Raw genomic sequence first — 15,970 nt, 5'->3', positions numbered from 1 at the left:
AAAAATGCCATTGAAATTTTGATAGAGAGTGCATAAAATCTGTGGATTGCTTTGGGTAGTATGAACATTTTAACAATATTGATTCTTCCAATCTACGAGCATAGAATATCTTTCCATTCATTTGTGTCTTCTCCAATTTCTTTCATTAATGTCTTGTAGTTTTCAATATACAGGTCTTTCACCTCCTTGGTTAAATTCATTCCTAGATATTTTGGGTTTTTTTGGATGCAACTGTAAATGTGGTCTTTTTCCATAGTTCTCTTTCTGATACTTCGTTATTAGTGTATAGAAATGCAATAGAGTTTTGTGTACCGATTTTGTATCGTGCAACTTTACTGAATTTATTAATTCTAACAGAGGAGGGAACTCTACTAAACTCATTTTAGGAGGCCAGCATTAACCTCTTACCAAAACCAGATAAGGACACCACAAGAAAAATATTATAGGCCAATATTCCTAATGAACATAGATGTAAAAATTCTCAACAAAATAATAACACATTGAATGCAGCAATATATTTAAAGGATCATGCACCATAATCAAGTGGGATTTATTCCAAGATTGCAAGGATGGTTCAACATCTTCAAATCAATCATTGGGGAACACCACATTAACAACACGAAGGATAAAAATCATATGATCATTTCAATAGAAGCAGAAAAAGCATTTGACAAAATTCAGCATCCATTTATGATAATAACTTTTAACAGAGTGGGTATAGAGAGAACGTACCTCAATATAATAAAGGCCATATATTTTCATATTCAAAGGTGAAAAGCTGGAAGTTTTTCCTCTAAGATCAGGAACGAGACAAGGATGCCCACTCTCACCACTTTTATTCAACATAGTATTGGAAGTCCTAGCCAAAGCAATTAGGCAAGAAAAAAGTAAAAAGCATCCAAGTTGGAAAGGAAGAATTAAAACTATCATTATTTGCAGATGACATGATATTATATATAGAAAACCCTAAAGACTCTCTCAAAAAATTGTCACAACTAATAAAATTCGGTGAAGTTGCAAGATAAAAAGTCAATATACAAAAATCTGTTTCATTTCTGTACACCTCACATTTAAAACAGGGATTATAGTCCCTTCTCACAGGGTTGTTGTGAGGATTAAATGAGAGGGGTATATGTATAGTCTTGAGTACAGAGTCTGGCCCAGAGTAAAATGTTAAGGGATGGGAGCTGTTATTACTATTCAGGGGATGTTATCTTAAGTCCAAGGAGATGAGGGACATGAAGAACTTTGTGAGCTTTAAAGTGCAACACAGATGCCACAGGTAATTATTGTCTTGAATATGTTCAGGGCATGGGTTCTTCTACTTCACGGGAGGAGTCCTGAGGGAAGCCAAGCATCTCTCTGGATAATATGCTGTTCTCTTTACCTTTTGACTTTTTTGGACCTCAAATTCCTTTTCATTTTCTGCCTGGCTTCCTGTGCTGGGGCATGCTAAGCAGCTACAGGGGGAGTCTACTCTCATCAAGTGGTCCAGAATCTGAGGGAAAGTTTTGGTGATACAGGTGTGGGTGGGTCTTGATTTAGCTTTGGTCTTGCCTGGCTCTTGGTGGCCTGTTGGTAATAGTGACCACTGAATGGCTCTAGGAGAGGCCCAGGGCTGGGCTTCCTGGCACAAGTTACCCTGGTTGACTTTCTTCTTGACCTCAAAACTAAGGACTCACAGAGCTATAGTTTGGTAGCATTGGCATAGGCAATGCAAATAATAGCTGCTAATGGTTACTCAGTGCCTATTACAGGCCAGGCTGTCTGCTAAGTGCTTTATAGTCTTGAAACCTAACAACACTGCGAGGTAGGTACTATTATTATCTTCTTTTTATAGATGAGGAAATTGAGACTTGTAAAGTACATTGCTAAGGGTCATGTTTCTGGTAAGTATATTCAGACCCTGGTCTGTCTGATTCTATTGGTCTGAGCTCTTTTCTTTGTGGTCTTTCCATTTACCTGTGTATTAGAGTCACCTATGAAGTTCACTAAAATTCCTGCTCCTTGGGCCCCAATTCTGTAGGTGTGTGGTAGAGCCTGGTACTGTAGTATTTTCTTTCTCCCAGATTTATTGAGGTATAATTTGCGTAAAATAAAATTCACCCACTAAAGTGTCTAGTTTGATAAAATGTAGTAGTTGTATACAATTGTGTAAGTATCATCACAGTCAAGATATGGAACACTTCCATAACCCTGAAAAGTTTCCTTGCATCTTTTGATCCTTTGATGCCTACAATTTTAACCCACTGGGCAGATGGTTCTGATGCAGGTGTGGGGCTACTGTATGTGTTATGGTGCCTGCACATGTGAGGAACTGAGGCTCCGGAGAAGCAGGATAAAAGCAAGAAAAGAAGAAAAAGACACTTAGAAGGAAGAATGATGGGCCTTGCTACCTCCAGATAAGCTGTGCTGTACAGGCTCCTTGTAGAGAGATGGGGTGTGGAGAAGAGAACTCTCTAGACCAAACCCACTTAAAAGTTTTTTCTCCTCACATGGCTTCTTCCTCAGCCACATAGAGCTGGAGGATGCTGAACAAAGTTGGTGTACATGGCTGGGTAAATTGCTCTGGGATGGAGAGGTGGGTACTATTGGTAAGCTGTGGGAGAAGCTTTGGGTATGGGGAGGAGGGCTAGCAAGGAGGTGATACACTACATCTGGGAATTCAAGGATGGGACCTCTTCCTCCAGGTAGAGATTACTTTGGTTCCTCTGACTTTCCTCTACTGCAAGAATCCAATAGTGACTCTCCTTAATCTGAAGTCCAGTTAGGAAAGTTAGCCTAGAGCAAGCAGGTTCAGGCTGTGGCCCAGAGAACACTTCGATAATAATGTAGAAAGTGTAAAGTGTAGCTCTGATAGTAGAGAAGATTTAGGTGGCAACTTTGTGCCAGGAGTCTGGAGGCTTTGATTCTTGGTTCAGCTCTGACCCTGGTTTTGCCTTTCTTTTCTCAATGTCCTTCTCTAGGTAGTCTCTGTTCAGCTTACTTCTCATGGATAGAATGGGGAATAAAGTGAGCAGGTGGTAGCACTATGGTTTCAACACATACGTTGTAGTGATGTTGGTTAGCTTGGCAAAAGTAGGTTGCAAAGGAAATTGTGTAAAAATTTTATACTGGCTCTTAATAGTTGTATTGTAAAACCTGAATATGCTCAGCCTTTCAGTATTTTCTGATCTTTAAAAATTTTCTCTCTGGTTTGTTAGATGTGACAGTTCTCCCTTTTTTTTTTTAATAAACAGGATTATTTATTTTAAAAAAATATTTGTTTTATTTATTTATTGGCTGCGTCGGGTCTTAGTTGTCGCACATGGGGTCTTTATTGAGGCATGTGGGATCTTTTTTCCTTATAGCCCGTGGTCTGCTTGGTTGTCTCTCTAGTTGTGGTGCACAGTCTTCTCTCTAGTTGTGGTGTGAGGGTTTTCTCTCTCTAGCTGTGGCGCGCAGGCTCCAGGGCACGTGGGCTCTCTCGTTGAGGCGTGCAAGCTCAGTAGTTGTGGCATGTGGGCTTAGTTGCCCTGCAGCACGTGGGATCTTAGTTCCCTGACTAGGGATTGAACCCGCATCCCCTGCATTGGAAGGCGGATTCTTTACCACTGGACACCAGAGGAGTCTCCCCCCGTCCTTTCCTATATGGTGAAGTTGTGAAAGAGGGTATGAAGTTGTGAGAGACTCATTCTCATGTCCCTTTTATGAATCACCCACTCGTCTTCCTGGTGGATGTCTGCACTCTGGCACGGATTCTGGGATTCAGTTTCCTTATTTGTGATGTTCAGCTTCTGGTCCCTGTGATTCACCTCAAGAGGAAATATCTGGAGCAGCGCCACAAAGCTGATTAGAAGAGGAAAGGGCAGAGGGAGAAAGATAGGAGGGATATTGTTGTGAAAGGAAGAAGTTGTGATACAGGGCTGTAGGTTGTAAATAAAATCACCCGAGCCTCTTCTCACTTGAGAAAGAATGAGTTTGGGTAGTGGCCTAATGGCCTCATCTAAGAGGACATTGCGGTGTCAAGGGCGGGGGGTTATTTTTAAGAGTAACACATTAGCCACTTTGAGTTCAGGAGGCTGTATAAAGTTTAAGTTACTCTTAGTTTCTGTTACCTCAGTGTCCAGCCTCCCTCCCTGGTTTCAGGGCTTTCTGGCAGTGAAGACATTTATCAGGTCAAAATTATAACTATAATAGGTTTACTAAGCATCCCACATACTTTCACATACATCACGTTATCCTCCCTGAAGCCCTCTCAAAACATTGGAGTCCAGTAAAAATTTCTTCTTAAACAATCTTACAGATTACTCTAATGAGGAGAAAAATGGAACATTTAAGACATTTTTAGCATCATGTGATTTTAGAGCCAAAAGGGACTCTAGAGTCTGACCCTATGTTATGGATGAGGGGCTGAGGTCCAGAGTGGAGAAAAGACTTACTGAAAGTCGCTCAACCAGCTAGTGGCAGTACGGGTCCTGAAAAGCACAGATGTGACCCAGAGAATTCCCAGAATATAGATGCTCATGTATGATTTTTCTGAGGCATCAAGGAAGCTTCTTAACCCATTTTTGTGGCTAACCAAACACCAGTGGCTGATTGCCATTCCCATTTCCTCTACGTCCCTTGACTGTGGCTATGAGGTACAGACTGGCCTCCAGCGTGCCCCAGGATTATGTGTTTGCATTAGGTGGGTCAAAATTGAGGCTCAGCAGCTAGAGATTACAGGGTGCGAGAGATCTGTGGGTGCAGATAGGGATTCAGTGGGAGACTTACTGGTTGGAGCCACAGCTTAAGTTAAATTTCAACACGACAGACTTTAAGAAGGTACTTTAGGGCTGTGCTGTAGAACTTGTGGTCTTTTGGTATGGCCTGGGGAAATAAATGTACGTGGTACCATTGTGGTGGTTTTACTGCAGTTTAGCCTCTTGTAGTAAAATAGTATTTGTTTCAGTTCCCTTTTTCTAATTTCTCTCTGCGTTCTTCTCAGTTCTGTCAGGCTCTTTTGCCCTAACTTCTCTCCATCTGTCAGACTCTCAGAGCTGCTGTAGATTTTGGGAGGAGGAATTGGAAAATGAGATGTGACCTACAAGTCAATTTCCCCAGGTGGATAAAGTCCACTGTAAGCCACAGCGGGGCCTCCTCATTCCAGCAATCTGACCAGGCTGACGAACTCGTAGTCTGTGGGGGCAGGGGAGGAGGTGGGGGCCCGTATTTCTTGGGCTAGTGAGGAACTGCCTGAGTCTTTTCAGTCTAGGCAGAGGAGGCAGGAGGCACTGGGGTGGGCTAGTCGCCTGGGCTGGGGATGCCTGGGCAGATGTGGAAGCGGCTGGAAAGGTGGCAGTGTACTTGGGTTGCTGGCGCTGCGCTGTTCCTAGGAGACGGAGGAGCAGCAAGCCTGTGGGGGAGGGGGAGCAAGTGGGTTGCTGCTTTTAGCAGCTGAAAGGGCTGCAGGGAGCTCTGGGTAAGACATTTTCTGCTGCTGCTGCTTCTGCGGTAGAAGCTGCCGCGAGTAAGTCAGAGGAAGGAGGATCAAGAGGGGAGGAGGCTTCATTTGCAGCCATGCTGAATCACTGTTGCTGATCAGATCTCCCGCTGGTTGGCTGGGAGAAACGAGAACAGGGCTAGGATCCTCCAGTGCATGCACAGCTCAGCGGCTGCCACCCTGGCTGGGCCTCACACAATGGACGGTGAAAGGTATGTTATGTATAAGTGTGTGCGTGCACGCACGCGCGCGCGTGCGCGCGCCTGAGTGTGTACGTGTGTGTGTGTGTGTGTGTGTGTGTGTGTTTGTGTGCGCTCGCGGTGCAGCCACCAGCTTTGCGCTGGCATTGGTTAGACAGGGTTGGAAGACCTGGTCACTGATGGATCCCAGCGGGCAGCAGAGTCAGAGCAGGAAAGCCCCTTTCCCCAGAGATCTGGCTTCCACAGAGGCGGGTCTGGGTTTGCTGGGCAGCGGAGCACCCTGAAAGATGGGACTTCCTGGCTGGTGTTCGGGAATAGTTTCAGCATGGGCTGAATCAGGCTGTTTCAAGGAGGCGTTTCCCTTTCCTGGCTGCTTTCCCGGGGTGGTTTTTCTTGGGTGGGGGGTTTTTGGTATCATAGCAGGTCTGGCCTGACATAGAGTGCTTGCATTTTCACTCTGAAGTGCTCAAGTTGTCAACACGCATGCCAAGCTGATGTCTTTCCTTACTCTGTGTGTGTGTGTGTGTGTATGTGTGTGTGTGTGTGTGTGTGTGTGTACCTGTATACACACACAAGTTCAAGTGAGAAGGAGAGAAATCCATTCAGGTGACACTTGCTCTGAACTGACTTCCATTTGCATTGAAAAATTTACAAATTATACTGGAAGTTATATTCTTTAGAGAAACTCTTGCTCCTTCCATCAGGAGTTTCTTTATGAAATAGAAGTTAACAGATGGAAATTTAAGTATTTCTGTTGAGCTGGATCTAACTAGAGAGGGATTGTTTCCTGGCAGGCACATGCATTTTAATAAATTTTAAGCTGTTATCTGAGGATCTGATTCTTTCATCGTGAAGTTGCTCAGTGTGGTGCAGGGGCGGGTCATTCCTCTGTGTGCTAAAACGTCCCCTCTTCATTCTGTGGGTCTGCGGCTGGTAGAGAACAAGGCTTGCCATTTTCCTTGAGGTGAGAAGACTGCAAGAGCGGTCAGGCCATGGCAGTGGACAGCCGAGGAGGGAGGGCTGCTGCTCTGAGTTGCCAGTTTGATTCAGATGGTAACCAGCTGGTTAAATGATAACAGGTTCCACTAAGTCAACACTGGAGAGCACCTCAGTACACTTTCTTTTGCATGGATTGTCCCAAATCTTGCCCCATCTCATGGGGCAGAATGATGTCATTAAACATCTCTAGACCCCATTAGAACTGGCATGATTGTTTGGTGTCCTCTTGTCTGAAGAGGCCCCCAGGGATTGTGTTTCTTGATGTGACTCCCAGGAAGAGATTGGGACATTTTAGACTGAGTGTGGTGCTGGTACAGCCTCTCCTTGAGTGCCCTTTGCAACAGGAGCTTAGTGTTGGACTCTGTGTGGCCACTGGCCGACAGAGCATCTGAAAGCCTGCTTCCTTGGGACAGAGGTGCACAGTGTCCCCACCTTCTCTTATTGGTCTGGTAGCCAACAGAGGGCAGCAGTGATGTGAATGGAGCTTTAGAGATTCTTGATTTGCTTACATATTGGGGCTGAAAGGTCCATTTCAAACTAGCAGCAGCAGATCAAAGTACTGCTTCCCAAGCATTTTGGGGTACTTATTGTGTTCTCAGTTTTGTGTTCAGAAATGTAATGAGTCCTTGCCCCCAGGAGCTCTCTTGTTCTTCAACACTCTGGTGCTTCTCAACTGGGATAGCTGATGTCTTTGGCATTACAATACCTAGTTTTCACACATGTTCTTTTAGTTTTTCCTATCAAAGGCAGAGAAATCTAAACCTTGCAGCTTCCAGTGTTCACCAGGTCACCAAGCTCACTACCTTTTGTTCCCACTCCAAGACCAGCTTACCCTGCCAGGCATTCAAGTCTTGTGAAATCTGGCTCCAGTCTCCATTCCCAGTGCTCACCCATACTGCTACCAAGAGATCTGTGGGTCTCTTTTGTGATCACCCATCCTGTACAGTACTCCATCCAGTCTCAGATCCTTAGCTTCCAGAGTTTGTTTTTGCCTGGAATGCCTTTTGCTTCTACTTTTCCAAAAGTTATTCATCTATCAAGGCTGTTTTAAAATTCCACTTTGTCTTGGAAACCTAAGCTTTTCTGGTTCTGGCAGATGTTCCTGCTAATTCCAATTCCATAGTTGGGTACTGAATAATAGGCCCACCCACAAGATGTTTCTGTGCTTTTGTTTCCTATAAGTCCCCAAACTGGGAGATCGGTCCTCAAGGGCAAGGATGCTGCCTATATCTCTGAATACTCCACATTAACTACTGTGTGGCTGCACACATAGTAGGCGTTAGATGATTATTTGCTGATTAGCTGATAACTTTTGTGGGAAGCTCTGATAACTAAAAAGGAAGCTTGTGAGAGAGGTGATTGAAACCTTTGGCCAATAGGTTCATCCTTGGATATCAGCCTTATTATCTCAGCACGGGTAATTGACCCCATGGAATGCTTTGAGGTGGGGGCAGAAGAGGGGGAAGTAGCCTTGTTTCACAAGTTCCCTGGGAAACTCAGGGCCAGAGAAGCTGAGTGACTGGCCTAGGATCACATGTCAGACCTCTGGGGACTGGAGGGATCCTGAGTCTGGTTCTTCCACACTGAACCCGCTGAAGCTTAATTGGGGCTGTTTTTAAGCATTAAAAATGTTCAGCCTAGAGATTTCTGATGAACAATTTTCTTCCTTTGTCATAAGGGTACGAAAATCATGGGCTTTGGGGTAACACAGAGCTTGCAGTAAATCGATTTCATAAACTGTATGACCTTGAGTGTGTCACATTTTTTCAGAATTAATTTTTCTTTTCAGTGTAGAGAGACCGTTTCCATATCTCATAGAGTTGTTGTGAAGATCAAAGGAGGCAATTGAGTAAGTTTTTCAGGCACAGCGTGAGCACTCAGTAAATGGTAGTTGCTGTTATTGTTGGTGTTCATCTATTGCCCTGTTGTACTCCATGGTTTGTGCTTGGATAGTACCCAGGGCTTATTTTAGGGCCTTCCTATATTTATAATCCAAAGAAGATTTTGTGGGACCGTTCCCATGAGAAAATTAGAGAGATCTTATCAGGTCATCATCTCCCATCCACCTAAACTTGTCTCCTCACAGTAAGATACCACACAGAGCGTGGCACTTCCTCTTGTAGGATTCACCAGCACCTACCTTTGTCCTCCTTTTTATAGACACCCTGAGGCATCTGGATGCTGTAGTGGTTTGGAACCATGAACTGGATACTCCTTTGTTCAGGCCAAAATCTTAAGAAGAAACTGTGAATTTACACTCACCTTTGCAGTATCCCCTAAGCGCTCTAGCTCTCTACAGGACCTTCTGATGCCAAGTTTCCCATCTCCCTCTGTGAAGAATCATTGTGCCTTGATCAGTCAGAGGAAGATGACTTTGTCTTCTGTTTTGCATAGGAAAAGGGTCTCCAGCTTTCAGCCACTACAGTGATAAATTGTGTGTGTGTGTGTGTGTGTGTATAGAGCAGATAGACATTGAAAATGACAGTAGCTCTGGCTACTGGGACTTAAGTTCTGGAAATCAGCCTTGTGGATGGATTACAATAAATTCCCAACTTATATGAGGTACCTAGAATGGTCAAATTCATAGAGGCAGAAAGTAGAATGGTGGTTGCCAGGGGCTGGGGAGAGAGAAAAATGGGGAGTTATTGCTTAATAGGCATGGACTTTCAACTTGGGGAAATGAAAAAGTTCTGGAAATGCATGGTTGCACAAGAACATAAATGTACTTAAAGCCTCTGAATTACACTCTTAAAAATGGTTAAAATGGTAAATTTCAAGTTACATATATTTTACCACAGTTACAAAAATTTACAGGCAAAGTCTCTGGCATATCCACAAGAATTGCAGAGAACCACAACTTTTGGAAGAAACATCACAAAAAGGGGAAGTTGGTTGTCCATTTTTCTTAAAATTGTGGTGGTTTTCTTCATCAGAAGCGTCGGGATGCCCGTGATTGTGAGGGGCATGGTGCGCCCAGCAGTGTGCTGTGAACTTGTGTGAGCAGTCCTCAGAGGGAGAATGGCTCGTCCTTATGGAGGAGAGCCTGCTCCTGGAACTCCAAGAATTTATCTTTCCATTCTTGATCAGGAACAGATAGAGCATATTTTTTGAAAGAACATGACATACACAGCCAATGCTCTCCAAACGCTGAGTTTTGCAGTGCCAGGTGTAACACTGGCAAGACCTAGGGAAGAGCAAATGTTCAGTGTCCTAGCCTTTCTCTTTTCCTGTCAGCCCTCTCCCACCCCTAGAAAGCATGGGTGGAAACTTCTGTAGAAATTTTTCGGCATCACTGCTGCCTGAAGCATATGTGCATTTCAACCATGATAAATGAAACCAAATTTTCCATTTTGGAAATACCTTTTGGTGAAGCAAGGTTTTCAACTGCAAGAAAACAAAGTCAGTTGAAAGAAACCTCTTGATTTCCCCACACCCAGATTTGGGTTTTTAGGCTTCTCCTTCTTGCTACGTTTTAGATTGTTAAGACACATCCTGACAAGAACATTTTGGGGTAAGTTTTCTAAAGCAAGTGTTTTATTTGATGAAATTTGCCATTGTAGAATGACCTAAATTTTTTCAAATTCTGGATAAACCCTAAAACTAGGTTAGACTTAAAAAAGCATTAATGTACTATGTAAAAAATAACTTGAACATGTTTTGTTCTTAGATATTTTTTTCCCTATCAAATAAGTTCAATGGTTGTCAAGTTAGAAATCTAACTTTTTATAATTTAAAAGGATTTTCAGACTCTCGGCCCAACTTTCCTGGACTTTTCTTTTTAACTTGTGAAAGTCTATTGTAGCCTCTATCAAAACCACACACATGGAAGAGCTCAGCTCTCCTAGTCAAACCAAATAGAAGCTTAGCTTCCAAAAATGCCACATAATGAGACTGCGTTTTCTTTTAGCCTTTCTCTCTCCTTGTCTCATTCTATCTGTCCGAACTCAAGTGTTTCTCTTATGTTTTACATTTTTTATGCAGCCCGCTTAAGAGATTTCCCCCTTGGTTTTGAAGGAAGCTATCTGTGAATTGGACTCCTAGGAATGTGATTAGTAACATACCTGTTCTTGAGCTTGTTTATGAAGGAGCACATTATAAGAATGGCAGCAGCTGCTGGCCAGCTTTGATGCATCATGATGGGCTTGTGTGGAAATTCTAAGTTCCGTATAATTAATAATATCAGCTCCCGTACGTAATGCAGTTCCCCACAATCAGTGGAGTGAAACAGTGCTATGTCACAGGTCCTAGGAGATTCAGTCTTTTTCATTTAGCCTGGTTTGGCCATACCATGAAGAACCTCAGAGAGTGGATCATAAGGATTGAGCTCCCATTGGCCGATGGGCTGTGGACATTATCCCAAGTCAGTGGACATTGCTATTAAGAGCATAGACCCTGGAGTCAGACCTGGGTTTGAGTGTCAGTTCTCTACTTAGTAGTTATGTGGGACTTTTGGACAAGTTTTATCTCAGTGCCTCGGGAGATAATACCTCATAGGGTTGTTCTGAAGATAAAATGAGATAGTAGAGGTAAAGTAAGCTTTCAGTAAATGTTAACTGTTACTGTTACCCAGGAGCTGTAGCTTACTGATACATATCTTCTCTGTGTCCATGTGTCCCGTTGCAGGGAATCAGCTGCTGCTGTGAATTGAGGTGGCACTGTGAAAGTGCAGGAGAATATGGAGCTCTATAGCAGCCTGTGTGTAGGGGGTGTTTCTTGATGACAGGACTGCACCATCACACCCTGAATCCTGCAGCCTGGGTGTCTTCAAGTGCCAGGTCCTTCATTCATCCAGATGCAGACATCTAAATTTGGTCATTTTGGCCTTGAACTTTAGGATTGAGAAATAAGCTAGATCTGCAGTTTGCCCAGAGCCTGGTAGGTTCTGAAATCCTCTCTTGTCAGTTTCCTTTGCTGCCCAGACTTGGAGAAGTGGAGTCATGCTGATGAACTCATCATGACTGAGGTACAGCAGTCAGAGTGTCACTTTATTAATTTGTGATGAACAGTATTACTGGCACAACGTTCCTGAGAGCCTGCTACCACTTTCTTGCTTCCTGAAGGAGAACCATGGGGGAGGCCAACTTGATCAAGAGGCTCCATTGCGAGCTGGGGACTGAGTTAGGGCATTTGAGTGTTTATAGGTTTCAAGTTCCACAACAGGGATCTGACCTGAGGCTGAACCAAATGATTGTCTGATGATTAAATCGTATCTTTCATGGATAGTGTTGGATGAGCTGGACCAAGGGCTTTCTCAGTCTGATTTTTTTCAATTTCCCTTTCTAAAAGACATTTTTGTTGAGGGATTTTAATGCATTCGGCATAGTCTTAACTCCGACTCAGAGTTGTGCTGCCCTCTTTAGGTGACTTTGACTCTCTTTATTGTGTCTCATCTATAGCCTGACCATAACGTGCTTGGGCTCTGTGTGTGTGGCCCACGCTGCCTGAACTTTATTTGCATCTCTTGAAGACTTGTAGTGGGGATGCAGTCTTTAACCCTCAGCAGTGTTTCTTAGACTCCCATTTCCTCTCCTCCCCATTCTCTCACACCCTGGACGCTCTGGAGCTCCTCGTTTGGCACATCCCCCAAACACTTCTGCACAATTGGATGCTCAGCGGTTTTTATGTCTCCTGCTTTGCTGACATGCCTTCTACTGTCCTTTCCTTTCCATTATTGCCTGGATTTTCCTTAGTGATGGAAAGAGCCTGAGAACTGACACAGTAAGCGGCAACCCTTCTTGCTTTCTTCCTTCTACTCTAGTTGAGTCTGGCTTTCTCTTCTCCACCCGCCTCCACATCCTCCTGATACTGTATCACCAATGCAGGGGACTAGACTGGCTAAGGATGCCCCTCCCCTCCCCCCAGTACCTCCTATGGGGAGGAGGGTGGGGGAAGTTGAGAGGGATAAAGCTATAATTACTTTAATGAGGGGATGTGAGGAAAGATGGAATAATTGACCGTTATACCTCATTTACTTATCCATCCATTCAGTTACTCAGTAATCATTTATTGAGCACATGTCATGTGCCAGAGGCTAAGACTATAGAGGGAAATAAGGCACGATCCTGGTTCTCATGGAGCTCAAAATCTAGGGTGGGCAGTGGTGTGCAAGAGCCAGCACTCACCCACTTGCTGGAGCTGCTTGTTAAATTTTTAAGAATTTTGTGAGTCAGTTATTAAATACAGCCCTTATTAAAAATTAAATTATGTAACTTACTAATAAATTATATTAAAAACAAGTATAGTACAGACTCATCACTTTCTAATTATTTTGCTAATATCTATGCCCTTTAGATTATGTCTATTATACTTGTGTAGTGGAAGTACTATATGGTGGTATAATGCACATCTCTTCCCAACTCCATGTGTTCAGTGAGATCCCATTGGTGGCTTGAAATCTGCCATGGTGGAGGTATTTACACCAAGGAAACTGGCAAATGTTACAAACCAGGGCTCCCTTCTTTGTAACCAGCTCTTACACATTTACCAGCACACATTCTGTGGGGGAGAGAAGAAGTAAGAGGAGACAGAGAAGTAAGAGGTCACTACAGTATAATACAGAGGGAAGTACAGAGTACTGCGGGAACACAGAAGAGGGGAAGTTAGTCCAGGGTAGTGGAGGATGATAGAGAAGGCCTTCAGCAAGAAGTCTGAAGCGCTGGTGGGAATGAGCTAGACATAGGGGACAGTGGGTGGGGATAGGGCAAAAGAGCCTGGTTTATTAAGGCAATTGTGAGTATTTTAGTACCTCAGTAACAAGAAGTCTTCAGGACAACGATGAGATTATGCAGGGCCAGGATGGGTCTCTGAGGCTTATTCTGGATGCAGTGAGGAACCAGTGAGATGTTTCACATAGAACGTGCCATGTGCACAATGACATTCTGTAAAGATCATTCTGGAGTCTGTGAGGAAGTTACTGTAGTAGCCCAGGTGAGAGATCTTGATGGCCTGGACTGAAGTCGTGGTAGCAGTGACCGTGAGAAGGGAATGAGGTGGAGAGATAGTAAAGGACCTAGGACCGATGGGACTTGTGGTTATATGAGAAGTGAGAGAGAGAGAGGGAGGGAAGAAGATATCAAGGATGATATCCCAGTTTCTCGGATAGGTGAGTGGGTAGTTGGTTATACCTCTGGGATCGAGAATATAGATAGAAGAGTAGGCTTGAGGGAGGGTGGGGAGCATAAGTTGAGTATAAGTTACTGTGAATATCTAAGTAGCGGAGTTGATTCAGACACTGGATATATGGCTCTGGACTTTAGAGGAGAGGGGAGGGTGGGAGAAAAGGCTGTGGGAGGTTGCGTGCCATGAAGAGGGCCTGATGTTTAGAGTTTATGTATTTTTATGTATAACTTCTATAATTAATAGTTTGTGTGTATTGATTTGTAGTTTAACTCTGAAGACCAGCTCTACTTTCATTTTTTTAAATTGTTGGGTTGGGGGCAGTGGTTGGGGCAGACCATCCCTTTCTGCTGTGCTCTCTACCACTGTGGGGACAGTGAGAGGTCTTCAGATCAGAGTTCATTGATGAGAACGATGTAATGAAGACCTGCTGTGGGCATGGCCCTATGCTGGGAAGGCTAGGCCGTATGAGAGTCCTTGGACACACAGTCCTTGCTCACCAGGAATGTCAAATCTAGCATGAGGGGGCTGGGTGGCTAAATACGTGCTATGAAAAGGCACTCAAACACAGGTCAGTGTCCTATGTGCCAACTGAGTTACAGGCCAGAAATACTACGTGGTTTAAGGAAGGCAGAGATCACTTAGGACTGAAGTATTCAAAGGGCTTCATAGAGGAGGCAAAACTTAACTCACTGGACCATTCTGCAAGTCTGGAAAGTGCAAAGTCCAACACAACAAGGGAGAGCAAGCTTCCCAGTTACTAGTCACAGTGGAGGTTGTTGTCAGTGCTTCCAAAATGGCTCTGTTTGGTCTACATCTCTTCCATATATGTAAAATAGAACTAATAATTTCTGTCCCCTGGGCTTTTATGAGCTCTAATCTTATTAGTTCTCTGTCAGAAACCTTCAGTTGTTCCTGATCAGTACCAGATTATGTTTTCTCTTCCTGTCTTTTAAGTCTCTCTACAGTTTGAAGACAACATTTGTAGTGAATATTTGTGCAGTGTTTTACAGTTTCTAAATTTACTCCAGGAATGCAAGTATAGTGTAGTATTAGAAAATATATGTCATATACGACATTGAAAGATTAAAGGGAAAAATACGTATGATCATCTCATTAGATTCACAAAAACATTTGATAAAATTCAGTTTAACTTTATGATTAAAAAATAAAACACAAGGGAGTTTTCTTAATTTGATAAAGGCCATCTGCAGAAATCCTAAAATTAACACACAGTGAGGAAACACTACAAACATCTTTTTTAAAAGCAGGAAGATGACAGGAATATTCATTAGCACACTTTATGTTCAACATTCTGTGATATATGACTAAAGGTGGCATAACAGGTGAGTGGGAAAAAGAAGTATTCAATAAATGGAACTTACAGGAAAAAATTAGATCCATTATTTAATATAGTGACATAAAAATCAACATCAGATAAAATAAGGGCTTAAATATCAAAAGCAAAAATGTTAAACCTTTGGTATAAAATAGAAATTTATATCTGTCTGGCATGGAGTAGGGAAGGACACTAACTACAAAAGAAATTATACTTGTGGGTTTTTTTTTTTTTTTTGCGGTACGCGGGCCTCTCACTGTTGTGGCCTCTCCCGTTGCGGAGCACAGGCTCTGGACGCGCAGGCCCAGCGGCCACGGCTCACGGGCCCAGCCACACCGCGGCATGCGGGATCTTCCCGGACCGGGGCATGAACACGTGTCCCCCGCATCGGCAGGTGGACTCTCAACCACTGCGCCACCAGGGAAGCCCAACTTGTGGGATTTTTAATATGAAGTTTTTTATCTTTACTGGGTTCTCCCCTTCCTTGATAACATTCTCTGTTTTGAGATTTTCTTCACCTTTTTAAACACATGATTCTAATCATCTGTCTTGATATTTATCATACTGTGCTCAACTAACTTCTTTGCACCCTGAATGCAGGCAGTTCCCAAGTTCAGAGGTCTGTAGCTTACATTTTCATGCTGAAGTGAAAGTGGGAAGGAAGCCAGAAGAGGCATCTGTCCTGGTCAGACAAGCTGTGGGTCTGGCATGCTGGTTATATTGGAATGTTTCAGTGGTTACCAATCCCAGTGTGAAATTGAGAGAGACTCTCAGGTCTCCGGAACTTTTTCTTAACCATAGCAACGCCTGTCTTGAGCCAGTTTGCAAGACTAGGTGGTAGCATCAACGGAG

The 15,970-nt window shown here is 43.5% G+C and overlaps 1 protein-coding gene across 5 annotated transcripts in view; it reads left to right on the top strand.

Moving 5' to 3' along the window:
* The first annotated feature begins 5,225 nt into the window (after positions 1-5,225).
* The window catches only part of KLHL3 (kelch like family member 3), a 110,049-nt gene continuing 99,304 nt past the window's right edge, over positions 5,226-15,970 (top strand). For 4 of the 5 annotated variants that reach the window (XM_060296249.1, XM_030869540.2, XM_060296247.1 and 1 more), the window contains exon 1: positions 5,228-5,676. Coding sequence is in view for 3 of the 5 variants with exons in the window: in XM_030869540.2 (XP_030725400.1) it covers positions 5,621-5,676 (56 nt within the window). In the remaining 2 variants the exon portion in view is untranslated. Of the gene's footprint in view, positions 5,677-15,970 lie in introns of all 5 variants that reach the window. The other variant, XM_060296248.1, reaches the window with a different exon arrangement.

This window comes from Globicephala melas, chromosome 3 (assembly GCF_963455315.2).
Source record: "Globicephala melas chromosome 3, mGloMel1.2, whole genome shotgun sequence".
NCBI lineage: Eukaryota > Metazoa > Chordata > Mammalia > Artiodactyla > Delphinidae > Globicephala > Globicephala melas.
This window is presented reverse-complemented; position numbering and strand designations above follow the sequence as displayed.